At 37.9% G+C, this 25,718-nt stretch overlaps 1 protein-coding gene across 1 annotated transcript in view; it reads left to right on the top strand.

Moving 5' to 3' along the window:
* PDE11A (phosphodiesterase 11A) overlaps nucleotides 1-25,718 on the top strand; it is a 454,637-nt gene that overhangs the window by 248,185 nt on the left and 180,734 nt on the right. Inside the window, exons 7-9 of the mRNA XM_081242289.1 lie at nucleotides 11,999-12,074; nucleotides 14,692-14,759; nucleotides 15,694-15,786. Of these exons, the coding sequence (XP_081098415.1) occupies nucleotides 11,999-12,074; nucleotides 14,692-14,759; nucleotides 15,694-15,786 (237 nt within the window). The remainder of the gene's footprint in view (nucleotides 1-11,998; nucleotides 12,075-14,691; nucleotides 14,760-15,693; nucleotides 15,787-25,718) is intronic.

Raw genomic sequence — 25,718 nt, forward strand, 5'->3', positions numbered from 1 at the left:
TTTTCCCAGTAATCATGACTAAGTAGTTGTTTATCAGTGGTAGAATATAAGGAAATCATTTTTTTTTAAATCCAGAATTAATGGATTATCTCCAATAGGTATCTCCACTGGGAAAACTGTGTGCTTTTTTGTTCTCTACATTCACTAAGTTCCCTGAATAATTTGAGGCTGCTTAACAAAAATGATAATTTGCAGGGAGGTTTCATGGGGAATTCTTTTCAAAGCATTTCCTATTTTTTCATATAGATTTTCTCAACATAAGTCTATATCCTGAGCACTGATATCTATCCTAAATTTCTCAATGGCTCAGTGACTAATTCTGGCAGTTTGGATTCTCTTCACTGAACATGAAGAAGGACCCCAATTCATTAGACAGCAGTGACCTGGGATAGAGCCCCCCAAAGTGGATTGGCCTTATTCTGGGGTTTCATACTGTAGATATATCAACTTTCAGTTAATAGAAATATTAGAGATTTCTTTCATTTACAGGTGAGGAAACAGAGGCTCAGAGAGCTGAAGTGACTTGCCTAAGGCCACACAGCTTCCTCAACACAGGGCACAGAACAGACTGTGAGCTTTCTGATTCCTAATTCAGTTCTCTCTCCCTGAGTGGCCTCTCATGGGGACCAGCTGCTCAGGGGCTGCCTGGAAAACAGTCACCACTCTGTCATTCCTCTGTCTACACAGGTGTAGGAATTTATGTCCGGCAGACCTATCTTTTTGTCCCAGCTGCCCCACTCACCAGCTGGGTAGTCTTGGGCATACTACTTGCATACATAATGTAACGAGTAAAATTCTATATAAATATTTTGTAAATTGTGTAGTCCTATAAATATATAAATGTCAGGTGAAGATTTTAGTCTGGTTGAGGACTAGTTTTTTGGTTCTTGAGGGATTGCTAGAAGCAGGTCCTTTTCTCTAAATGAGGAGGTCTTTACACAGAACTGCAGACCAGCAGACCTTGATCATGGACAAGCCAATGTCAATGTCCTTTTCCTCCAGAGACACAGTGAGGAAAGAAGAAGAAAGTCGGGCTTCCCTGGTGGCGCAGTGGTTGAGAGTCCGCCTGCTGATGCAGGGGACGCGGGTTCGTGCCCCGGTCCGGGAAGATCCCACATGCCGCGGAGTGGCTGGGCCCGTGGGCCATGGCCGCTGAGCCTGCGCGTCCGGAGCCGCAACGGGAGAGGCCACAACAGTGAGAGGCCCGCGTACCGAAAAAAAAAGAAAAGGAAAAAAAAAAAAAAAAAAAAAAGAAGAAGAAAGTCTCTAGCCAAAGAGAGGAATAAAGGGTGACTGTTGACAGCAAAAAAGGGATGGTGGCAGTAATCTGATAACTTGTAGATCTTCAAGAAAGCCAGGTCTTTTCCTGTCTGGTCAGAGGAGAAACAATAGCAGGTGTTACCTACAAAGGTGAATAAGGCTGGATGCATGTCCTATGGCCTTGGGCTGCTGTGGGGAGATGTTCACCATATCCTCCCCTATGGAGACCAGCAATGTGCAGCCCTGGCTCTTCACAAGAGTGGCTGGCCAGCCATCCAGGGGCCAGGTTACCCAAGCACATTTAGGTATGATCGGATTTTAGGGGCTGGCTATACTGCCCAGGCCCAAGCAGCCCACCAGTCCTTAAATCATAAGGCTAAAAGCCAGTGCCTAATAAGAGAGAATTTATTCCATCAACATTTGCTTTGGCTATACAAAGTGGAAACTGTATTTCTCATTTCTGTGTCTTTCCTACCTTGTGGTAACTTCTGGTAAGTCCTCAGAAACTCTGCCCAAAGATATGCAGCAAGAGAACGATCCTTATTTTGAAACCCTTGGTCTTCCTTTTGATAGCAGCTACAAAGGGGTGTCTTTAATGTGATGTAAACTTCATCCCAGGCACTTGCTGTGAGGGCTACGGGGCAAGTAATCATAGTTGTTTACCTGCTGTGTGTTCTCTTTGTGATTGTTTTAAATATTTAATGGTGTTCCCTCCTTGTGGTGAACAGAATGACTTAGCAGTGAGGCACAGTGATTACTTGCCTTCTGTCTGCCTGTTTGACTCCTAGAGAGGTACCTGCTGGCCTTGATAGCATGCGTAGTTTTAAGGCCAAACTCCTTGGTTTATGGGTGGAAAATTATGACAGAATGGTTATATAAGACAGTCACAAAGCCAGAACCAAATTTCTGAGGTTTAAATTCTGCAGCCTTATGAAGATCACTGTATGCTAATTCTCTTACAAGATTCTGCAGTCCTCAAAAAGGATGCAAGACAGAAAAGACTGACTAAATATAACTGATTATATTTATTCATAGTGGCTCAAGAAACACTCACGTTCATGGGTTATCATGCTAGTGGGTTTTGTAGTCTAATCAGTTATTTGCTCCGTGGTAGGGGTATTCATGCTTGGCTCCTAAAGACACGGACAGGAATATCATGTATATTAATTTTCTGTTGCTGTGTAACAAATCACTACAAATTCAGCAGCTTAAGGCAAACACCTGTTTATTATCTTCTGTAGGTTAGAAGTCTGGCATGATGCCTAGGGTCTCACAAGGCCTAAAGCAAGGAGGTGGCCAGGTGGCGTTCTCATTTGGTCCTGGCATTCTTTTCAAAGCCCATTCAGGTTGTCGGCAGAACTGAGTTCCTTGCAGTTATAGACTGAACTTCCCATTTTCTTACTGACTGCTGGCCAAAAGTCTCTCTTAGCTCCTAGAGACTGCCCTCAGGTACTACTAGCCATATGGCCCTCTCACAACTTGGCAGCTTACTTCTTCAGAGCCAAAGGGAGAAACTCCAGTTGGCTCTCACAGAGGCTTACATAATGTCAGGAGTGACACACGAGAGGTTGTCCCATCACAGCCTTATAACATAACCTAATCAAAGAAGTGAGAGTCCTATCATATTCATGAGTCCTACCCACACCCGAGGGGAGGGGATTATACCAGATTTGTACAAAGTAGAGGGTGGGCAGGTGGGAATCTTGGAGGCCATATCTTTAGAATTCTGCCTACAACACTATAATAAAGACTAAAATTGAGTCCATACAAAATACCCCATGAGATGATCTGTATGTCCTGATATGGAAAAAATGTCCACAAGAACAAAAGCAAGTCATAGAGAAGTATGTTGAGAATAATGTTTAAAAGTATGTATAGAATAATATATGTGGGTTTATGTACATACATATGCACATATTTTTCTAATAGACAACAAACTTAACATGTCCAAAACAGAACTCAACAATCTCTTTTCTGCCAAGCTTGCTCCTCTCTTTCCCTATCTCCGTTAAGGCAACTCAGTTCTTCCTCGTGCCAAAAATGTTATAGGCACGATTCTCTCGTGTTGCACATCTAACTCATCAGGAAGTATAATTGGCTCTACCTGCAAAATTTATCCAAAATCTGACCATCCAAAATCTGACCATTTCTCACCACTCAACTGCTACCACTCAGGTCCAAGCCACCATCATCTCTGGACTATTTCATGGCCGTAGCTTCTTAATCTACTTCTCTGCTTCCGCTCTTCCCCTCCACACTCTTTTCTCAATACAATAGCCAGGGGTTTTAAATTTTTAAGTTATATTGTATCGCAAGTCAGCTCACAAAGTTTTCACAGTCTCCTTATTTCACTAGAGTAAAATCCAAACTCACCATTCTTTCAGAGGTTTACAGTGCACTACATGAGGTCACCTCATTTTCTATCCTCAGCCCTCATTCATACTTCTCCAGCCACACCAGTCTCCTTGTTATTCCTAGAACATGCCACTCACACACCTACCTCAGGGCCTTTGCACTGGCTACTCCTCTACTGAAATACTCTTTCTCCAATGTCTGTGTGGGTCACATCCTCACCTCTTTATAGTCATTGTTCAAATGTTACCTGTTAGTAAGGTCTGGTGCCCTTGGTATTTCTAATCCCTTTTATCCTGCTCTATTTTTTCCCCATAATTTTTAATACCTTCTAACATATAATTTATTTATGTATTTTTTTGTGTTGTTTACCATCTACCTTCTCTCACTAGAATGTAAGCTCAAAGAAGGTGAGAATTTTATTGGTTCTGCTCACTGATGTATCCCCCAAAACTAATAAGCATTATTATTGAATATTGTTCAGTATTGTTGAATATATTATCTGTGTTATTTATGGATAATTATATATTGTTGAATATTATAAATTGATGTATGAACATATTACATATTTGTAGGAAAAGATCAGGAAGAACTTATGCCAAACTGTTAATAATTGCTATCTCTAGAGATGGCAAGATTACAGCTTTTGATTTTGGTTTAACTTGAAAATTTCACGAGTGCATATATTGTTTTTGTAATTAGGCAAAATTATAATGATGTTTTAAAATGTTAGACCTTTTATATCTTATGTGAAATTATATTTTACCAGGCTATTAAGAGCCCTCTAAAAACTATAAACTGTTACTCAAAGCCAGAATTGAAATAATGCAAGATCTAAGTAAACTAACTTGTCTTGCTCTATCTTTGGGGAATTCAGATGGATTACTTTCTATTGCCCTCATCAGCAAGGAGTGTTGGTTGGATTTTATTCTAACTAATATCCTTGTCTGAGACTGTCCCAACAGCATGTATATAAACTGCATTTGCAAATGACCTGACATTGGGTCAGGTGGCTTCTTGGAGTGCATACTCTATTTACAAACACCTTCACCATGAAACAATTTTTCTGGCCTTGCTTTTAGTCAGCATTGTGCTTATGAACTCAACTCCCAATAATTAGTTACACTCTAGCACATCATCTGTGAAGCTTTCTGCCCTTTTTTTTTCATACTAGATCAAAGAACACCTTAAAACAAGTATACTAATGCACAACAAGCTATTATTTACTCAATATAAGGTATACTATTCTGTTGCTTAATTTAGTATTTCCTTCCCTTTATATAGTTATGGAAAGAATTTTCAGAGCCATTACATGCAGGGTTTCTTTTCTGCCTGCAACAGAAATGAACAATTGGACCCAACATTTAAATAGGAAAGGTTCAGCAAGGGGAATGGCAGAAAATAGCTAAAAAGTAGGGCAGGCCTTATGCATGGATGGTTTGGTGGTCTGTGTGTTACAGATTCAGGAGTGGTGGAAAACCCATCAGCACCCAGGTCTCCTCTGCCATGGGGGGCTGATGCCCAGAATTACACAGTTAAATCTAAGATGTCATGATATTAATTCTGTCACTCTTCAATCCCATGCAATTCTTCCCTGTGACGTTCTTTCTCTGATTTCAAAAAAAAATTTTTTTTTATTAAAGCCTGTTACAGACAACTCAAAAGTTCTTACCCTTGTCCTGTAGCACTTAAGGATAATGGGACTTCAGGCTCTGAGATCCTTTGACTTAGAGCCTTAAAGCCCCTTTCGCCTGTCAGATCTTCACAGCAAAGCACTTCTGCAATCTGGGATGCTGAGTGCTAGCCTGGCAGGACAACTCCTTTTCCATTCTTTGTAACGCCTTCTGGTCTATCAGTTATGCTTCTGGTACAAAGGGAAACGTGCAAAAATGGAACCATTGAGAGGTAGGGCTGAAATGCACTTGCTCCCGGTAATCTCTCAGTTGCTGATACTTAGTGTAAACCAGGCTGAGAGCCTTTCCCGAGAAAAGGATTTGATAGGGAAGGTTGAACAATGGATATAAAATTTCCAGATGACCAGGAGGGTGAGGAAAGTTAGGAGGATTACTAAGACTTGAATAAGTTATACAATGGGGAAGCTGTGGGTAGTGAAGACACATAGGGGGCCATGGTTCTAAGAGTCGCACAGACTTTGCTGCATCGGTGGTGGAAGACAATGCGTCGGCTCTAAGTCCAAAGGTCAGTTTTTTAGGAGTGCTTTCATCAGGAATTTAAGGAATCATTTGTAGGCAATGTTCTAGAAACCTATGTGCAGATGAGGTTGGCATAAAGAAATGCCTCTTTGTTGTTTCAGGGAAATCAGGGGACTGACTCAGAACCTCTCCTCCCTCACTTGTCCTAGTACCAGCATTTCTCACTGGTAGATTGGTGTTTGGGGGATAAAGTACTACTTTAGATTACTATTAAAGTTGCACATACCATTCTAGGGGAAGAAAACACGTTGCACATTAATGAGTAGTATTACGTTATCACCAATTCTTTTAACATTCCCTTTGACTGCCTTTGAGAGTCTGGAAAATATGACAAGTATGTTTTGATGGCTCCATGAGGTAAACCGTCTTAAATTATATCCATTAACTGGAAAGACCCAATGAGGACAGAGACTTGGAGAATTTTTAGTATATACATCTTTAATTGGAAAGAACTAGGCACCCCTAGATAATGTATTTATTTTAATGGTAGCCTCCTGGAAAGGCTGCTTAGTCTCATATGGTCTAATATTTGGGACTCTAATGATGTGAATTTTAATCTAAGAATGATCGAGCAGGCACCTTGTGGAACAATGGAGCAGATATTCCTGGGATGGTATTTCTTTCAATACTAGTAATATTTACACTTGTAAAGCACCTTACAAATTTTGAAAACCTTTTACACACATATTCTCGTAAAACAATTTGGAAAAATAAGAAAAAGCAGAAAGAAGAAATGATGAGAAGGTGCTCTAATGCCAAAATCTGGAGATAACCAGCGTTAATAGTTTGGTGTGCATGAGATAAATATTGATGACAAAATTGAGGCATGAAGAGTTTTGGTGACTTGGTTGGGGTCGAGGGGCCGATGGATATTTTTGAGCTCCACTAACTGCTGCAATCTGGAGACTTGGGTTATCTGATGCACAGCGATGACTCTTTCTTCCATACTTTCTTCTTCTTCCTTACCCTGTTTGGGATTCATTCTTCAGAGGTCTTGTGCTTCTACGACGGGCTTCATCTCCCATCTCCTTCTCCTTCAATCCCTGCAGAGGGTGATATATGCTTCCAGGCCTTGCTGTTTCATATAGTAATATAAACTAACCTGGGTTAGTTTATCTTTCCAGAAACAACAGCCATTGCCACAAATAGACAACTAGGAGATTGCCTCAATGATCTTAAAATTGGAAAATTCACTCTCATCATACTCTGCCATCCTTCCTTCTTCCCCTCTCCCACCTTGTTGGGCTCATCAAGCTTGGTCATCGTCACCACCCCCTCTTCCCTGTGCTCATAGCCAGTTAGTGCTGGCCCCACTTCCCTTCCTCAGCCACAGTGGGAATGACTTAGAAATACCCTCAACATCCTCGGTCGCCGCTCCCCTCCTCCTGGGCTCAGCCCATGCGAGACTCTAGGTCTGCTCTCTCAGTGTGGCCTTCCTCTTCTCCAGAACTAACCACTTTACTTCTGTTCCTCATCCCATTCCTTCTTCCCTTGACTATCTTTGCCTTCAATTATCCTTCTGTGTTACTAAATCCAGTAGCCCATTTTCAGCGCTTATCCTGTTTGACTATTCTGCAAGATTTGACCCTGTACTTCCCCTATAATTCTATTTAGAAAAGAACTCTTTCTCTTGCGTACAAGTAATTCATTATCTAAAATTTAGAAAATAGAAATAGTAGTTTAAAAAACTCCCATAGGCAGAGTTCTTTCACAGTGTATACATGTATCAAATCATAATGTTGTACACTTTAAATATGTTACAGTTTTGTCAATTATACCTCAATAGAGCTGGGTGAAAAAAGGATCAGTGGTTGCCAGAGGGATGGATGGATGAATAGGTGGTGTACAGAGGATTTTGAGGGCAGTGAAACTACTCTGTGTGATACTGTAATGGTGGCTATATGTCATTATAAAGTTGTTAAAACCCATAGAGCCTACAGCATCAAGAGTGAACCCTAATATAAACTATGGACTTTGAATGATAATGATGAATCAGTGTGGGTTCATCAATTGCAACAAATGTACCACTCGAGTGAGGGATGTTGATAGTGAGGGGTGTTGATGTGCATGTGTTGGGGCAGAGGGTATATGGGAACTCTCTGTACTTGCCTCATTTGTTATGATCCTAAAACTGTTTTAAAAAATAAAGTTTATTTTAAAAGCAAAGAAACAAACAAAAACTCCCATGGACAAACAATTCAAAGGCAACTATTATGGTTATAATTTTTCCAGGATTTTCCAATGTATGTAATATATGTTTGTACACCCACCGATGCCCACACTACTATCACTTAATATATTACAATTTTCCCTGTTTACAAATATTCTTCTATAGCATGATTTTAATTAGATGGATAATATTCTACTGTGCTATGATTTACTTAACCAACTCCCTCCAGTGGAATGTTCAGGTTATTTCTGATATATCATTATCATAAATAATGCTATGGTTCATACCTTTATACGTAAACTTTTGTGCATAGCTATGATAATTACCATAAGATAAATTCCTAGACATAAAATTGATAAGGCAAAGGGTGTTTATGCTTTTTAGACTCTGGATACATGTCAATAAATCTGTTTCCAGAAAGGCTGTTAGCAATGTGTTCACACATTAGGAATGCTATAAAGCCTGAGCTGAAGAATATGAGCTTTGGAGTTCTTTTCCGTCTTACCTTCTTCTTCCTGTCCTAAATATTGTGTCCCCTCAGATTCAGTTTTTCATCCTTTTTGTCTTTTTATTGGACGAGCTCTTTCTTGGTGATTTTACCTACGCAGTTAATACGAGAGGCTCCTTCTTCTCTCTCCCTTCCCGTTGCCCTCTCAATTGTAATGTGTGTCAGCTTGAATTTGGAATCATTTCCCTGAAACTTCCTGTGTTCCCCACCTCAAGGAGCTCCACCGCCCTTCCTCAAACCAGGAACCTCAATATTATCTTTTGTAGGGATGGTAGAACACATACTCCTACCTCCCTACAATAAAAATTCTTTTGGGGAACTACACTAATTTTTTGGTAAGCAAAATTATCTTTTACTTCACTGACAAAGAGCCTGAGCTTTATTTTTGTCACCACCAAGCCTCTCAGGCTGTCTCTCTCCTTGTTTCTGTCACTCAGTGCATGTTCCCTTTCTTCTTGCACTGTGACCTCTACCCTCACCTGCTTCAGATTTCCCGGGAGAGGTTAGACAGGGGCTACAGTTGTCCCAAGAGTTGGCAGAGCCAATTGTGCCTACTGCTCAGTGCTGGGGCAGGACCGCCAACAATTGCGTATGACCCTCAGCAAAACAGAACACGCCCAAGCATCCTAGTACTGCTCTGGCCAGCCCAAGTCTATAGATTACACCTCCCAGCCCTCTCTAAAATTGACTTCCTTCTCTTCGTGCTCACTGACATTGCTGTTATTCAGACTCTCTCCTTAGGGAGAGGAAGAAAACCACTTTGTTCTTTTGGAAGATAACTTTGATGGATGTGTTTGTGATTGGCTTCCTTTGAACCAATCTTTCCACTTTCAAAGCAGTCAGTCTCTCTAGGTCTTATTGGTTGAGGGAAGATGTTAACAGTACCTACTTCATAGGGTTGTTTGAGTAAGTATATGTAATAACGCATGTGAAAGTGCAGAACAAGGCGCCTGACATCAAGTGAGCATCCAGTAAATGTTATCTTGTCATCATCGTCACCCTCATCTTTGAAGACCCACTTTTAAGGAGCTAAAACTGCTCCAGATTTCTCTAAACCAGTCAGTTGCTGGCTTTTCTGTGGTATTCTGAACGTTCTTTACTTGGACACTTATTTTATCTTAACTACTTCTGTCTTGGCTAGACTGTGAGCTCCTTAAGGGTAATAACTGTTTGAATTCATTTTTATATCCTTAATACCCAGCAATGTGTCTGGTGCATAGGAGGTGGTAAATAAATATATGATGAAAGAGTGCATTGATGAATGATTTATGCCCAGGCTTTTGGCTTTTTTTGTTTTTTTGTTTTTTTCTGGAATTCTCAAAAATCAATTGATGTAATTTGTGCTCTTAACAAATGGAAAAAGGAAAAAAATCATATGATCTAAAATCACATATTAAAAGGCATAGAATTGAAGAGTAAGATGACATGATAATATGCCTGGAAAATCCAAAGCACTTCAGATATCAAAGTTAATAATTGAATTTAGCAAGATTGATGGATGCAAGTTCAATATACAAAAATCAATTATGTTTCTATATGTCAAAAGCATTAGAAAATAAATTAATAATACCATTTATAATAACACGAACTTTTAAAACACCAGGTACAAATATAACAAATTATATGTAAGACTTCTGCATAGAAAACTATAAAAGTTTGCTTAGAAAAATTTTTAAGAACTCTAAATAGAGGGATATTATAGATTGAGAGACTCAATGATGTAAATATGTCAAGTTTCTCCCCAATTGACTGATAAATTCAATAGAATCCTAATAAAAATCTCAACTGTGTGTGTGTGTGTGTGTGTGTGTACTTCAAGTTGATTCTAAAATTAATGTGGAAATGCCAAGGGCCAACAATGGTCAAGACAATCTTAAAGAAGAAAAAAGTTGGAGAAATTACACCACCAGATACCAAGATGTATTATAAGACTTTATTATTCACGGCAGTATGGTATTGGTATAAGGGTAGACACATAAATCAATGAAGTAGAACAGAGTCCAGAAACAGATCCTTACATATATGGACACATGATTAATGAAAAAAGTGGTACCAAATAGTGGTGGGGAGAGGCATTTCCCCTGCCCCACAAAATTGGTTCTGGTCCATTTGGATATCCACCAAGAAAAAAAAAAAAAGAATCTTGACTCTCAGCTCACACTATACTCAAAAATTATTTTCAGTTGGATTGTAAATCTAAAAGTAACAGTTAAAACAATAAAGATTCTAGGGAAATAATAGGAAAATATCTTTATGAGCTAGGAATAGGGGAAGATTTCTAGGAAAAGATCAAAAACTTACTTTAAAAAACTAATATACTGGTATCAAGAGTAGAAGACATCTGAAAATTAATTCCTCAGAGGAAAACCCAAAAAAAAATCCAAATATAAAATTTAGGTGTATAAATTAACTTCCAACTTCAACTTTTAAAAAAATGTAGCTCTTAACTTCTACAATAAATGTTTTAAAATATAAAAAAAATATTTTATCTCAATAACCATAATCTGGAACCTCAATGTTTTAGTTTTTCTCTGATTGGATTGGGATGACAGGTTGACCTTTCTCACTAGAAACCAAGGTCATATTAATTCACTAACACCCTTTCAGTCTTCAGTAGCCCTTATCTAACAATTCAAATATGGATCATTGGTTTTAATATTAAGTGGAGCTTGTTACTGAATGACATTTGTCTGATGCTGATAATTATACTTTTGTATTTCAAATATATCATCTCCTGACAATCTGTTAGGGTACAGAAAGATTGCTGAACCCTTACTTTTATCTTATCTTTCGTGACTTTTATTTTTATATGATTTTGCAACATATGTAATAAATCTGTAATGTTAGAAATATAGAATATTAAAAGTAAATACATGGATAAACAACAAGGTCCTACTGTATAGCACAGGGAACTATATTCAATATCCTGTGATAAACCAGAATGGAAAAGAATCTTTAAAAAAAGAATGTATACATATGTATAACTGAATCACTTTGCTGTACAGCAGAAATTGACACAACATTGTAAATCAACTATACTTCAATAAATTTTAAAAAAGTAAATACACATATAACAGTATTATAGACTCAAATTTTTTTTATAAAAGATGTGCTCAAAGAGAAATATTGACCACTGGTTTAATTAAAATGCTCTAAATACTCAGAGCAGAAACAGTTGCCAGAATTCTTGTCTGGTGGTATGATCGTGATCAAGATAGTTTAACATTCAGCTTTACGTGCGTGCAGGGATTGGGAGAGGTAGTGCTGGTGTGGGGTTTATTGGTTGATTCATATTTGGTTAGGGCATGATTTCCTTGGGATGTGCATTGTGATGTTTTAAATGAAAAGAGACAGGTGAGTATATGCATTACAATTAGATTATAATATATCTTTTTAAAAGTTATTTTTAAATATCTGTTATGAAGAGTGGTAAACTATATGTCAGAAATGGGTAGATAATATTTAATTTTAGTTAATTACTTTCTTATATCCTAGGCTGAGCAGATATCTGGTTTTCACATAAGATCGGTTCTCTGCGTACCTATTTGGAATAGCAACCACCAAATAATTGGTAAGACATTACCTAAATAGTTCAAACTTCTTTTATAAAGAAATACAATTTACTTTAAAATACATCCATCTCGGGCTTCCCTGGTGGCGCAGTGGTTGAGAGTCCGCCTGCCGATGCAGGGGACATGGGTTTGCGTTCGCGCCCCGGTCCGGGAAGATTCCGCGTGCCGCAGAGCAGCTGGGCCCTTGAGCCGTGGCCACTGAGCCTACGCGTCCGGCCGCAACGGGAGAGGCCACAACAGTGAGAGGCCCGCGTACCACAAAAAAAAAAAAAAAAAAAAAAAACATCCATCTCGTTTTTAAATGTTCCCCTTTTTATGTCCAGGACTCATCAACTTATGTCTCATACTCTTGTGTAATCTCGTAAGTGAAGACTCCTGATGAATCAGTGTTAATCAGGACAATGAACAAATATTTATTCCTTTAAATAAGAACCAATCGTTTTGAAGTTGGAGGGGATTTCAGAAAGCAGCTAACTGAACTCTTTTATCTTACTCTGTGGAAACTGAGGCCCAAAGAGAGAGAAAAGACTTGCATAAGGTCACAAAGTGAGTTAGTAGCAGAGTCCCAAGTAAAACTCGGGCTTCTTAACTCCTAGTACATCTACATATTTACATCTATGCTTTTACACGTGGAGTAAATGCAAAGGAAGAAAGGACGTGCATTGTTAGGCATATACTGTACATGCGTCTTTCTGCCTGGATGGTTCCAAAATAGGTCAAACTCCTGAATAAGGGAATTGTGGACCAAAGCAGTTTCCAATTTTTCTCTCCCTCCCTGCTCCTTTCCTTTCCTTGAAAATTCAGTTAGGAAAATCTCAAACCTAAGAAAGAAGTCTAGGCGAGAAGGGGTCAGTTGTTAAAGTCAAGAAGGATGGAGACATTAGTTATTTAAACACAATGAAAATGTGTTATTTTTCTAAGAGACATAAGGTAACTAATACATTTGGTAACTAATGTAACTATTTGCCTCTCTTTGCTTCACCCTAAGGTTGCCTCTTAAACTCTAAGATATTGGACTTACCAAAGGATTCAGTATTCTGTGAATATTGTTAAGACTTGAATTCTAAGAGAATTTTTTCATCAGTTTGCTTAATTTGCAGAAAATACTAGTACATTATTGAAAATAAAGTATATTCTAAGATTTGAGAATTTGAGCCCCTAGTACAAAGCATTAAATTACATCATGTGTAGAATTTTAAATATATTTAAAGTGGTTTTTTTTTTTGGCCACGCTGTGCAGCATGTGGGATCTTAGTTCCCCAACCAGAGAACCCCTGCCCCCTGCACTGGAAGCATGGAGTCCTAATTACTGGACCGCCAGGGAATTCCCAAAATACATAATATTTACGTTTAAAGAGAAGAGAAATTTCATGAGAAACACCGTACGTTATCTGTAGATGTCCAATGGCAATCTCACATGCAGTCCTACATTTCATTTCTAACAGTAAACATCTGTTATTCTTTCAAAACTAAGACTGTAGTTTGCCTGTTGCACACTAAAAGCTTTGTATTTTATTATACATGTCTTCTAGCATATGATGACTTACCTGCCTGATGCGAAGTTAGGTGTTTTAAAAAATACAAGCATGCTTTAGAATTACAGTCATTTTTGTTTATACTAAATAGGGATACAAGGGAATGGTTTTCAAGATTGTTGAATTTTTCCAGTTAGACTTGTGTGCTTTGATAGCCATGCCTCAAACATCTGGTATAATGCTGGAAATGAACTTTGGAAAGAACACACACACAAGTTAAATTTGTTAATACTAGTTTAACCCCATTGGGAGCAGGCAACAAAACTAACCTTGCTTTGAAAGTTAACTGTATCATAATTCCTAACATTTCTTGAATGTTCTCTCCTTGTGGAACAATATGCTTTCCAAACATTAATCAAATGTTATCTCATTTAATCTTCATAACCCACTGAGACAGTTAACATTTTAATCCTCATTTTACTGATGAGGAAATTCAGTGTTAAAAAAGTTAGGTAACATGCTCACGGTAACACCACTAATGGTGGAGTTGAAAATTCAAACCAAGACTGTCTAACTCCAGAGCCTATGTTCTTAATCACTATGCCATGCTGCCTCAACTCAAGCGCTGTGCTTCAGAGAATTGAAAAAAAAAATTTAGTTATATATATTTTAAAAATTGTATATTTATATAAGTATGTACATTATTTTTATATTTTTAAAATTTATATATAGTTAAAAATTTTTTATATATTGCATGTATATATGTGTTTATATATACATACAGTTATAGATATTCAAGTATGTATATGTATATGTGTATAAGTATGTAATTGTGTATATATGTGTATGCCAGATACATCAATTATTGTGCACAGTCATCTTGAAAACCATTTTTAGGGAATCTGATTGATGCCTGGTAGAACTCCAGGCTTCCCTGAGACCTGGTCTGGATATCACAGCTGGAAAATAGACTGCATCCCTATACACCTCAGATCTGCTCTCACGAAGGCAGCAGGTGTGAGAGTAACCAGGGATTAAGCTGAGTGTGTGCACTTAAAGGAGTGTAGAGTCATCTTACTGTATTGTAGGAACACGGTGTCCAGCACCAAAAATGACCACATATTCCAACCTCTTCTCACAGGAGTGGCTCAAGTGTTAAATAGACTTGATGGGAAACCTTTCGATGACGCAGATCAACGACTTTTTGAGGTAAGAAAATAAATTTGTGAACCAGGGGTTACAGCTGAGTCACCAGTAGTCTCCTGGTTACAGCTTGCCCCCATTAGGAAGGATAAATAATTATTTGACATTTATTAATCATTATACTTTGACAGTGTGATGAAATTTAAAGGAAGATTTAAAGAATATATCAATGTTTAGGTAAGATTTGATTCTCTTTTTTCATGAATTAGATGTTTTTACCCTAATTGATTGTTTTTTACAGATTGAATTGCCTCGCTCTTCTCTCCAAAGTGTGAATTGTCTTATCTTTGTCTTGTTTGTGTGTGTTCAGTCATGAGACCTCTAGCCAGCTCTGCCAGGCGTACTGCCATCACCTTTCTTATGTTTACAAGCTTCCGTTTACTCCGGTCTGCCCTCTAGCTAGAGAGGTTAGCCTTGAACAGGCTTCCTAGTAGACTTTGTACCAGTAGCCAACGTGAAAACCCCATGCTTCTTTTTCTCCAGCTGAGGCTACATCAGGGCTTCTTTACTCATTGGTTCTAAATCTGGATCCTCTGTCCCCTTAACATTTACCTCATTTACACTCACTTGGTTTCCTGACCAAAATATTTTATAGCCTAGCTACTGAAAGAGGTGGCTGTTGGTTAAATGGGATGAAGTTACTAAAATCAGTTCACAACCTAAATAAAGAATGCATTTAAACGGACTGTACATTTTTAAAGGTATTTAAAGTCATTTCTTCACAATGACATTCATCATTTTTCTCATGTGTAATGTGAGCGATAAAGTTGTTACATGACAATAGTAATTAAGAATTTTAATATACATATTTCCCCAAGGCCTACCTCTGTATACAATAAAATTATATTTTAAGGCCCATTCCTGACGACTGCCTGCTTTTATATTAGATTATGCCAATGAGTTATTGCAATTTTTAGTTAGTGAGCTTTCTCTTTCCTAGGCTTTTGTCATCTTTTGTGGCCTTGGCATCAACAATACAATTATGTATGATCAAGTGAAGAAGTCGTGGGCCAAGCAATCTGTGGCTCTTGATGTAAGTACAATATTTACGTCAGAATTTATGCTAAAAAGCCCTGATTTTATGAGGGGAAAAAGGTCCTTGTTATGGGGCTTAATTTCTCAATTTTTAATTATCTATTCATTGGGTCTTAATCATTTTAGAGTTATAGGTTTGAGTTTGATGAAAGCTAGAGACCCTCTCTAGAAAAATATACATACACACATAGTTTTACATATAATTTCAGGGAGTTCACAGATTCCTTGAAGTCCAGCCATGTATGGTGTACAGTTAAATACAAATTTTAAATATTAGGATTATTAAAAGAGATGATCCAAAATTAATTTGTCAGGATGTAAAATGTATTATGAATGTATTTTGAATATGTATAGATATTCTGGATAGTCACAACTTTTATTACCATAAGAAAAAAACCTCTCTATGAAGATATGTGACTCAGATGGGGGAAACTGATCCTGTCATTATACACCCCTCCCTGTGCTAATGTAGTCACAGTCTCCTCACCCATGAATTGTTCATTTGGGTTCATAGTGTACACCCCCTTGTTTGTATAACTCAGATACCTTCTGTCCTTAGACACAAAAATTATTACTGACACTCCCAAATTTCCAGCCCAACTGTGAGCCTTGTAACAATCTCACTTTTCAGAAGCTGACTTATTTGTGTGGCCTCGTATGTTCTGTGTGCTTTATTTGTGCCAGTGTCAAAAGTAGTGTTCCCAGTGAGAATTCTGGTGTTGCCATCTTGGTTTTGTCCCTCCCACCTCCACTCAACCCCTACCCCACCAGCTACCAAACTCTCGACTCTAATAATCAGGTGGTATCCACCTCAGTCCCCAGCCCAGGAATCTATATGCAAGAATATCTGGAAGGATTTCTTTTTTTGGCCACACTGCACGGCTTGTGGGATTCTAGTTCCCCAACCAGGGATCAGCCAAGGATCAAACCCAGGCCCTCGGCAGTGAAATTGCAGAGTCCTAAACACTGGACCACCAGGGAATTTCCTCTGGAAGGATTTCTTATCTCAGAATTTTATGAAGACAAAAAACGATGTGTTGAGAGCTACTGAACTCAAACTCTGGAATGAGATCTACCTATACTATAGTATACATTAACTTCTGAATAGATCTGTATTTTAGAATTATGTATTTATAAATATTGTCCATGAATCCGAATATTGTTAAGTTCTTTTGTTCCTAAATATATAAAATTAATACTCTGAGGCTCTTAGAGAACAGAGATGCTCCTAAAGCTGAATAATGGAACAAAGAAAGTAATTTACTATCATTTTTAATAACTTTACTTTTATGATCCTGATTTCCATTTTGCATGAGCAGCAGGAACTTCATGAGAAATGTACTAATGTGTGCTTACATTTTCTGACAGTAAGGATTCTAGGATAAAAGGGGTAAAACTTTACCTGTAAGTCTAGAACACAGAGAAAATAAAGCAGGAATGTAGATGTAGAATATTACTTCTTCATCTTGAACATCAAGAATTGTCCTTTGGGGAGTCTTTCATAGATACTGCAAATGAAGCCTTACCTAACACTGATGAGAAATTTTCCAGGAAATATAAGTCAGGGTATTAAGGGACACATTATACACCTTTATGATCAAAAGAGGGAAGGAATGAAGGTCAAACAGAGGGTGTGGAAAGGGCATATGCAATTAGGAGCCAAGCCCCATTTATTCTACCTCCCAAAAGCCTCTTCCATCCCTTTCCTCCTTTCCAATTGCCACAGCAACCATCCTACTCAAGGGCTTCATTACCTCTTGACTGAGCAATTGTAATAGCCTTCTATTTGTTCTTCCTAAACCATATTTTAGATTGCATCATTCACCCACTCATAGACCTTAAATTACTCCCCCATTACCTATCAAAGTACAAACTTCTGGCCTTTAAGGCCCTTGGAAATCTCATACCAAACTATCTTCCTGCCCCCGGCCCTCATTTCTCTTTTCAGAGTTTTCTGTGCAAATTACAAACTCAACTACTTCATAGTCTACAAATCAGCCACCTGCTTCTCTGCCCTCTGATCTTCACCCTAACATTCTCTCCACTTTAGTTATTCTGTTCCAATTATGCCATCTCCCCTCAAAATTGTCCCATCATTCAAAGCTTGATTTAAATGTAATCTTCTCTCTATAAAGCTTCCAATCTCATGGTTATTTGTTCCTCTCTTTGCCCTATATTACAGTCAATGGTGAGTCTGTATGTTTTCCTCCACTAGAACATATGTCAATCAAAGCATATGATCATGTCTTAGCTATCTTTTATTCCTTTTGGTGTTTTATATATAATGGTACTCAATAAAAGTGTATTGAATAAATGAATGCATGCAGCCACAAATAATTATTTTGGTCTGCCATGTCAACATTGCAGAAGGGGAAAGCTAGGGCTGTGGTGGAGGAACTGGCAGTCATTTTAGTGGCAGTCTTGCTGGCCACATAGCAGCACCTCTGTATTCCCTTCCCCCTTTATAAGCCATGAGTAGAAAATTGTTATTTACTTATTTGGGTTTGGGACCTCTTCCCAAATACTGTGTTCCCTGGGGTATTTCCTTAGATGATGATTAAGAGTCCAGTCTGGCTTCCTGAAGGTGGGGAAGGAGGAGAGAAGTGAAACAGATGATTCTCCGTGAGCAATCCTCTAAGCTCCAAGGAGAGATTTCTCTCTAACTGGGTGATTAAAGAAGTTAGACTTCTAGGTTGCCAGGAGAATGCCGTTTGATTCTTTGTCACCCCTCTTCCTTTAAACCTACTCTGTTGAATCAGTCTTCCCCACTCTTGAGTGAAGTCTGGTAGATTCCACAGCTCTTCTGACCTACTCAGGTGTTAAATAGTCTCTGAGCTTTTCCCCTTGCCCAGGATTAGAAGCCTATGGTCAGGAGAGGGTCATAGTAGGCTTTGTGACTCTTCCTCACTTCACTTCCTCCCCTAAGACAGGTGCAGGGAGGTTGGATGAGAGGGAAAAGCCTTACAAGACAGATGCTGTCCTAAGTTGGTTTCAGGGCCCTCTATATCAGACATCAGCATTCTCTTTTTATCATGAGTTGCTTTTATAAATTCTTAGAGGACTCTCGGGGCTAGCAATCTCCTGATAGCCATCCCTGATGTGGGTTTGCCTCTCCTGACTGACAGGTTATAATCCCCTCTCAGCCCCTGGCTTCCAGGGGCCCATCCAGACCCTTCCTCTATGGGGATCATCTCACTCTTCCAGGAAATTCTCTTGGTCAGGACCTGTTTTTGTTTCTTTTTTTTAATTGTGGTAAAACAGACACAACATAAAATTTACTATTTTTTTTTTTTTTTTTTTTTTTTTTTTTTTTGCAGTACGCGGGCCTCTCACCGTTGTGGCCTCTCCTGCTGCGGAGCACAGGCTCCGGATGCTCAGGCTCAGCGGCCATGGCTCACGGGCCTAGCCGCTCTGCGGCATGTGGGATCTTCCCAGACCGGGGCATGAACCCGTGTCCCCTGCATCGGCAGGCGGATTCTCAACCACTGCGCCACCAGGGAAGCCCCAAAATTTACTATTTTTAAGCGAACAGTTCAGTGGCATTAAGTACATTCACATTGTTGTGCAGCCATCACCACCAAACATCGCCAGAACTTTTTCATCTTCCCAAACTGAAACTCTGTGCCCATTGACCCCCATCTCCTCATTCTTCCTTCCATGCAGCCCATGGCAACCACCATTCTACTTTGTCTATGAATTTCACTAGTCAAGATACTTCATATGAGCAGAATCATACAGTACTTGTCCTTTTGTGACTGGCTTATTTCACTTAGCATAGTGTCTTTAAGACTCATCCATTCTGTAGCACGTGTCAGAATTTTCTTTTTAAGGCTGGTTAATATTCTATTGTAAGTATATACCACCTTGTGTTCGTTCATTCATTCATCTACTGATAGACACTTGGGTTGCTTCCATGTCAGAGTCCTTTTAAGCCTGGGTATCTTTCATAGGTCCATTTGATCCCCATTCTCAGTCACATGTCTTCAACCATTAGATTGAAATTCAAGTCTTCCGCAAAGCAGCTCTCTTCTCCTGCCCACTAACTTTTGGAATTTTTAGTCGTGAATCAGGTACCAGTCTCTGTTCCCACACTGTACTCTAGGGAAAGACATTGTACATCCTACAAGTGGTTCTCTGGAAGGAACTCTCAAGAAACCCCAAGAAATCATCAATACGGGGCTCTCATGAACTGTTATCCTTTTTACACAGTGCAGAGTTGGAAAACCAGCACCTTAACTTGGAGGCAGGGGCATCTTCTTTCCAAGTCCTACATAGAAGGCCTAGATGGCCTTAGCACTCCCTTTAGAATGTAATACCTGTTGGTCTCAACTATAAACTCAGAGTCTCATTTAAACATCCTATTTTGTCTATCAAAATGATTTTTTCCAGACCAAGTTACTGTCAGACTATGAACCAATGATTGTCTAAATGGTAAGTGTCAGGCCTGGGAAGACCCATGTTTATTTGTAGGTACAATGGATCCAGGTTCTCAATTACAAAGCCAAATGTAACACATCAGCAGAAATGGAATTGTTCCCACTTGTAAATTCTTCTTTACTGACAATATGTTGGATTATGTAAACACTTCTTTTGGAGAGAAGAAAAAAAGGAAACACAAATTAATTACTCTCTTGAAATGATTATGTAGTAATTCTTTCCCCATTGTAGCCACTACTACTTCGTAAGTTACTTAAAAAAAGAAAGAAAGAAAGAAAAGCTCTGGAAGCTGTTCTCTGTGAAAATTCCAGGCTCTTACTGAGCTGGTTTATAAATTTATGATCAAATTGTGGCTTTTAAAAAGGCACTAAGAAAATAATCATGCCAAATTTCTTGAACTTCTTCTTTGAATAGCCAGTAAAGACCAACTAAACAGATAGTGTGAGCTTCAACTTTTCACTTGCTGCTTTCTGTTGCCCAAAGAAAAGTCTCACAGTTGACATGCTGATTGGGCTTTTGGGGTATTCTAGCATAGCCCACACATTAGAATCAACAGGGTGCTTTTAAAAAATATTGATGCCTGCACTCTTTTCTAAACTGATTGAATCAAAATCTCTGGAAATAGAGACTGAGCATATGTATTTACAAAAAGTTCTCCATGGGGTTCTGATGCACAGTGCAAGGTGAGAACCATTGGCCCAGAGTGATCTGTTTGTGGGTTAATTTCTCCAAGTCTTTCTTCCACAAAAACCGAACACAGTATTGGATATCAGTACTTCCTTTATAAATATTTGTTGCATTAGGTTGAAGACAGTAGATGAAATGAGGTGAGGCTAAAGAGTGCTATCTCCTCCTTGCTTTGAATACCCGTTTACTCTTTGACTCCTTCTAATGGCTTCCATCGTCACCTCTCCTTTGAGGAGTCATCTGGAATGTTATCAGTGAACACCTATGCCCAGTCCCCATTCTCAGTTCTTAACTTCTCTTATCTGTTCATGCTGTTGACTATTTTCTCCGATCACAGAAAAGAAAATAACCAGTCCGCCATGGTAATTAACCTGTAAATGACTGGTTTGTTTCATAGCCATAAGAGAGACCAGGATCCAGAGCAAAGATAGATGAACCTTAAAAACAAGGAACAGGGCAGCAATTTTAGTAGTACAAGACTCATCATGTAATTTACTAGAATTTTATAGCTATCTATAATATATTCCATTTTCTTTAGTAAAAGGAGAAACAGTTTCTATTCCAGTGCCTAGAATAGTTCTCGACACATAGTAGGTACTCAGTAAATATTTGCTTAGTTATATTATTTTTTAATTTATTAGTTTATTTATGAATAAATGAACCTAATTTTATACCTAACTTGATACCTAATGGTATCTGAAGCGTTTTGTGACTTGCTAACAGCTTCTGTAAGCATCTGTTTTTGCAAATTTAGGACATAGTCTTGAAATATCTATGAAAACTGTGATTTCCAGTTTATAATTTTGTAAATGAATTCCACAAATTCTACAAAGCTGGCTCTGTGGGGCTTTCCTTGAGCTAGCAATGAGGAAGTGTATATGGTTGTTTTTTTGTTTGTTTGTTTGTTTTTGGCCATGCAGCATGTGGGATCTTAGTTCCCCGACCAGGGATTGAAATTTACTTTTGCATCTGTGGCTCTTCCAGATACCTATATGCCGTGCCAGCCCACCCTGTTATTAAAAATTTGGCTCGTTTTCCTCCTTTCAGCAGTCACTCTACTGATGATAGGCTCATTGTCCTACTGCAAGCAACTGGTCCCAGGTATGAAAGCAACCCCTGCTTTCCATTCATCTATAAAGGCTGTCTCTTGACTGGAATGTAGTTCATTTGGGTTTCTCTCTGTCCACCAGTCACTCTTTCACAGCTTTAAAATGAGAGCTTTATTTTGTCTTTTTTCTTATTGTTATGAAGGGGGTAGCAATCTTTGAAGAGCTTCCTTAGCCTATCAGGAAGTGGAAACCTCTGGCCAATTCTTTTTACTTTCCACTGCTGATATGGATCTATTAGATATTAACTTTTCTTTGTAATGTCATGATATTTTGTCAGGAAGGGAGTTGAATACTTTTATAGTCTGTCATCATCAATCTCTTTGAATTGCTAATATTTCTTGCCTTATATATTTTTGATTCCATATTTTTTGCAAAAACAGATTCACAACTGAGAATTGTTTCTTTTACAGATTCAAAATTACTCTTTTGTTTTATTTGACTGCTTTTTACTTTGAAAGCTACTTAGTTTGAAGTTAATGTTGTCATCTCTGCTTCTTTTTTTAAATTTATTGTATTTTAAGAATACATCTATTCAATGAGTATTTCTTATGTTCTAAGCACTATGCTGGGCACTGGAGATAAAGCAGGGAGCAAAACAGAGCTGGTGCCTTTCCTTACAGAGCTTAGAATGTGAAGTAAACAAACAAACAAAAAAGTCATGCAAATCAGAATCTAATCAGTTGTGATAAATTCTGTGCAGAAAAAATACAGGATGTCATAAAAGCATCTAGCAGGGGATGTAAACTGGGGTTTTAGGTAAGTCTTTTCTAAAGGATATATGTTTAAACTGATAATTCCTTACTCATTCTTTTATTTTTATTACTTCTGGTTAATTTTGTTTTAGGCATATTTCCTGTAAACTGCATACATCTGAATTTAATTTTTTAATCCAATCTGAGAATCTTTTTTTTTTTAAAATAAGGTGTTTGGTTTTAAGTCTATTATCTTTTTTTTTTTTTTTTTTTTTTTCTTTTTGCGGTATGCGGGCCTCTCACTCTTGTGGCCTCTCCCGTTGCGGAGCACAGGCTCCGGATGCGCAGGCCCAGCGGCCATGGCTCACGGGCCCAGCCGCTCCACGGCATATGGGATCCTCCCAGACCGGGGCACGAACCCGTATCCCCTGCATCGGCAGGCGGACTCTCAACCACTGCGCCACCAGGGAGGCCCTAAGTCTATTATCTTATTCTTTCTGAATTTTTACTTTATTATGTTTTGCTTTTTCTGAATTCTACTATATGTATTATATTTTGCTTGATTTGTTTTATTTCAGTGAAGTGAAAGTTATTTATCATGCTCCTTTTACAAAAGCATTCTTTAATCAGTATATCTCTAATTAATAAAGACAAAATTGAAACTGTATCTTTTAACTCCCCACTATGTAGGAAGATGAATTGAGTATGTGCTTACTTCAGTTTGCTTGTTTTTGTTCATGTATTAAAGGGTTTTAACTACATTATAAGTAATAAATTGTTACATTTACAAAATGCAGTTACTTTTCCAAGCAGCACTACTTATATTTTTCCATATTAATATAACTGTATTTCTAATACTTATTTGGACATAGATTCTGTTTGGTAATCCAATCTTGCCTACCAAATCACCCCAAAACTTACTAGCTTAAAATGACAATTTGGTTATTTCTCAATTGGAAGTATATCTTAACATATCATCACCCCAAAAAGTTCCCCTATGCATCTTCCCAGAGACACCTACCACCAACCCCAGAGACAACTACTGTTCTAATTTTTCCACCAGGAGTTAGTTTTACCTGTTTAGAATTTCATAAAATTAAACTATACAATATATACTCTTTTGTGTAAGGCTTCTTTCAACCAGCATAATGCATGTGAGATTCATTCATATTGGGTATATAAGTTTTTCCTTTTAGTTGATGAGTAGTATTCCATTGTGGGATTATACCACAGGATTATCCATTCTCCTATTGATCAATATGCTGGTGTTTCCAGTTTAGGGCTTTATGAATTACTGCTATGAACATTTTTGTATAAGTATTTTTGTGAACATATACTTTTACTTCTCTTGAGCTAATACATAGTACTAGAATTACTGGTCAAAAGGTCAGTGTATATTTAGCTTTACAAGAAATTATAAGATTTTTTTTCCTGGGTGATTGTACCATTGTAGTTTCCTACGAAGTAACTATTACGGTTTTAGTTGCTTCACAATGTCACAAATGTTTGGTGCCATAATTGTTTTTAATTTTAGCCTTTCTGGTAAGTCTATAATGGCATTTTATTGTGGTTTTAATTTTCATTTCACTGATGACTAATAAAGTTATATACTTTTTCATGTACTTATTTACCATTTGTATATCTTCTCTTGTGAACTGTCCAAATTTTTTGCCACTTTTAATTGGACTGCTTGTCTTTTTATTTTTAGGTAGTAGGAATTCTTTATATATTCTGGATACCAGTGTTTGGTCAGATATATGTATTGTGAATATTTTCTCCAAATCTGCACCTTGCCTATTCATTTGCTGAAAGGTGTCTTTTGATGAGCAGATATCTTTAGTTTTGATGAAGTCTAATATATCATTTAAAAATTTCTTTTAAGGCTATTACTTTCTGTGATCTGAGAATCTTTGCCTGCCCTCAAATCAAGATTATATTCTTTGATGTTTTCCTCTAAAAGCTTTATGGTTTTAGCTTTTACATTTAGATATATGATTTATCTCAATAATTTTTGTATACAGTAGCAGTTGAGGTTTATTTTTAAAAATCTGTACCATTTATTGGAAAGTTCTTCTTCCTCCCCTGAATCACTTTGGCACCTTTGTTGAAAAACAAATGACTATAAGTGTCAGTTCACTTCTAGCCTGTCCATTCTTTTCCATTGATTTGTTGATCCTGAGCTCTTACACTTTAAAAAAATCTTTATTAACTCCAATGTGGGTTTAAATTCTGCTATCATAATTCGGGTTCCCTTGAAATTTTTCCATTTGTTATACCCATCTCCATTTGCATGTTGTTGCCTGTGTATTCAATCACTGAATAAATATTTGTTGAGCTTCTACTTTGTGGTAGATGCTGTTCTAGGTACTGACGATTCAGTAGTAAACAAATAATATTCATATTCTTATTGACCTTCTATTCTAGTGTGAAAAGACAGGCAGTAGATAAGTAAACAAATAGATTAGCAAGATAAATCCATGATGTTGTGTCATAAAGAAAACAAAGCAGGATCTTTTCATAGTGACTAGAAATAGGGGGCTACTGTTGTATGTCCCAGAGAGCCCTCCCTGAGAAAGTAACAGCTGAGCTTTGTTGTCTCATTCTTTTGTTTGTATTTTAAATTTTGTCCCAACATATTTTACCTATATGTTTTTCTGCTCTAGTTTCAATGAGGCTCTTTCTTCTTGTATCTTGTTGAAGACACTAAGCATAAGATTGCTGAAAGGTAACAACCCTTGCATGAAGTGATTATCTGAGTTTTCATGATGATGCGCTTTCTCTTGATTTCAGTGTTTACCAACTGGTAAGGCTTTGTGATTGGCCTTGAGCCTCTCTCACTGTCCACTTCCATACTGTAGAATCCCGTTTATTAGGTACACAAAAAGGGGGCAAGCTGATGTACTTAGTTTCATGTTGAGTCAGTACCCAGTATGTAGGCACAGATCTAATGTGGTTCTGCCAGGCTGAAATGGTGTATTCTCCCTTTAATCCAGTGAACTCTGGAT

Source organism: Mesoplodon bidens (assembly GCF_964165515.1).
Source record: "Mesoplodon bidens genome assembly, chromosome: 8".
NCBI classification, from domain to species: domain Eukaryota; kingdom Metazoa; phylum Chordata; class Mammalia; order Artiodactyla; family Ziphiidae; genus Mesoplodon; species Mesoplodon bidens.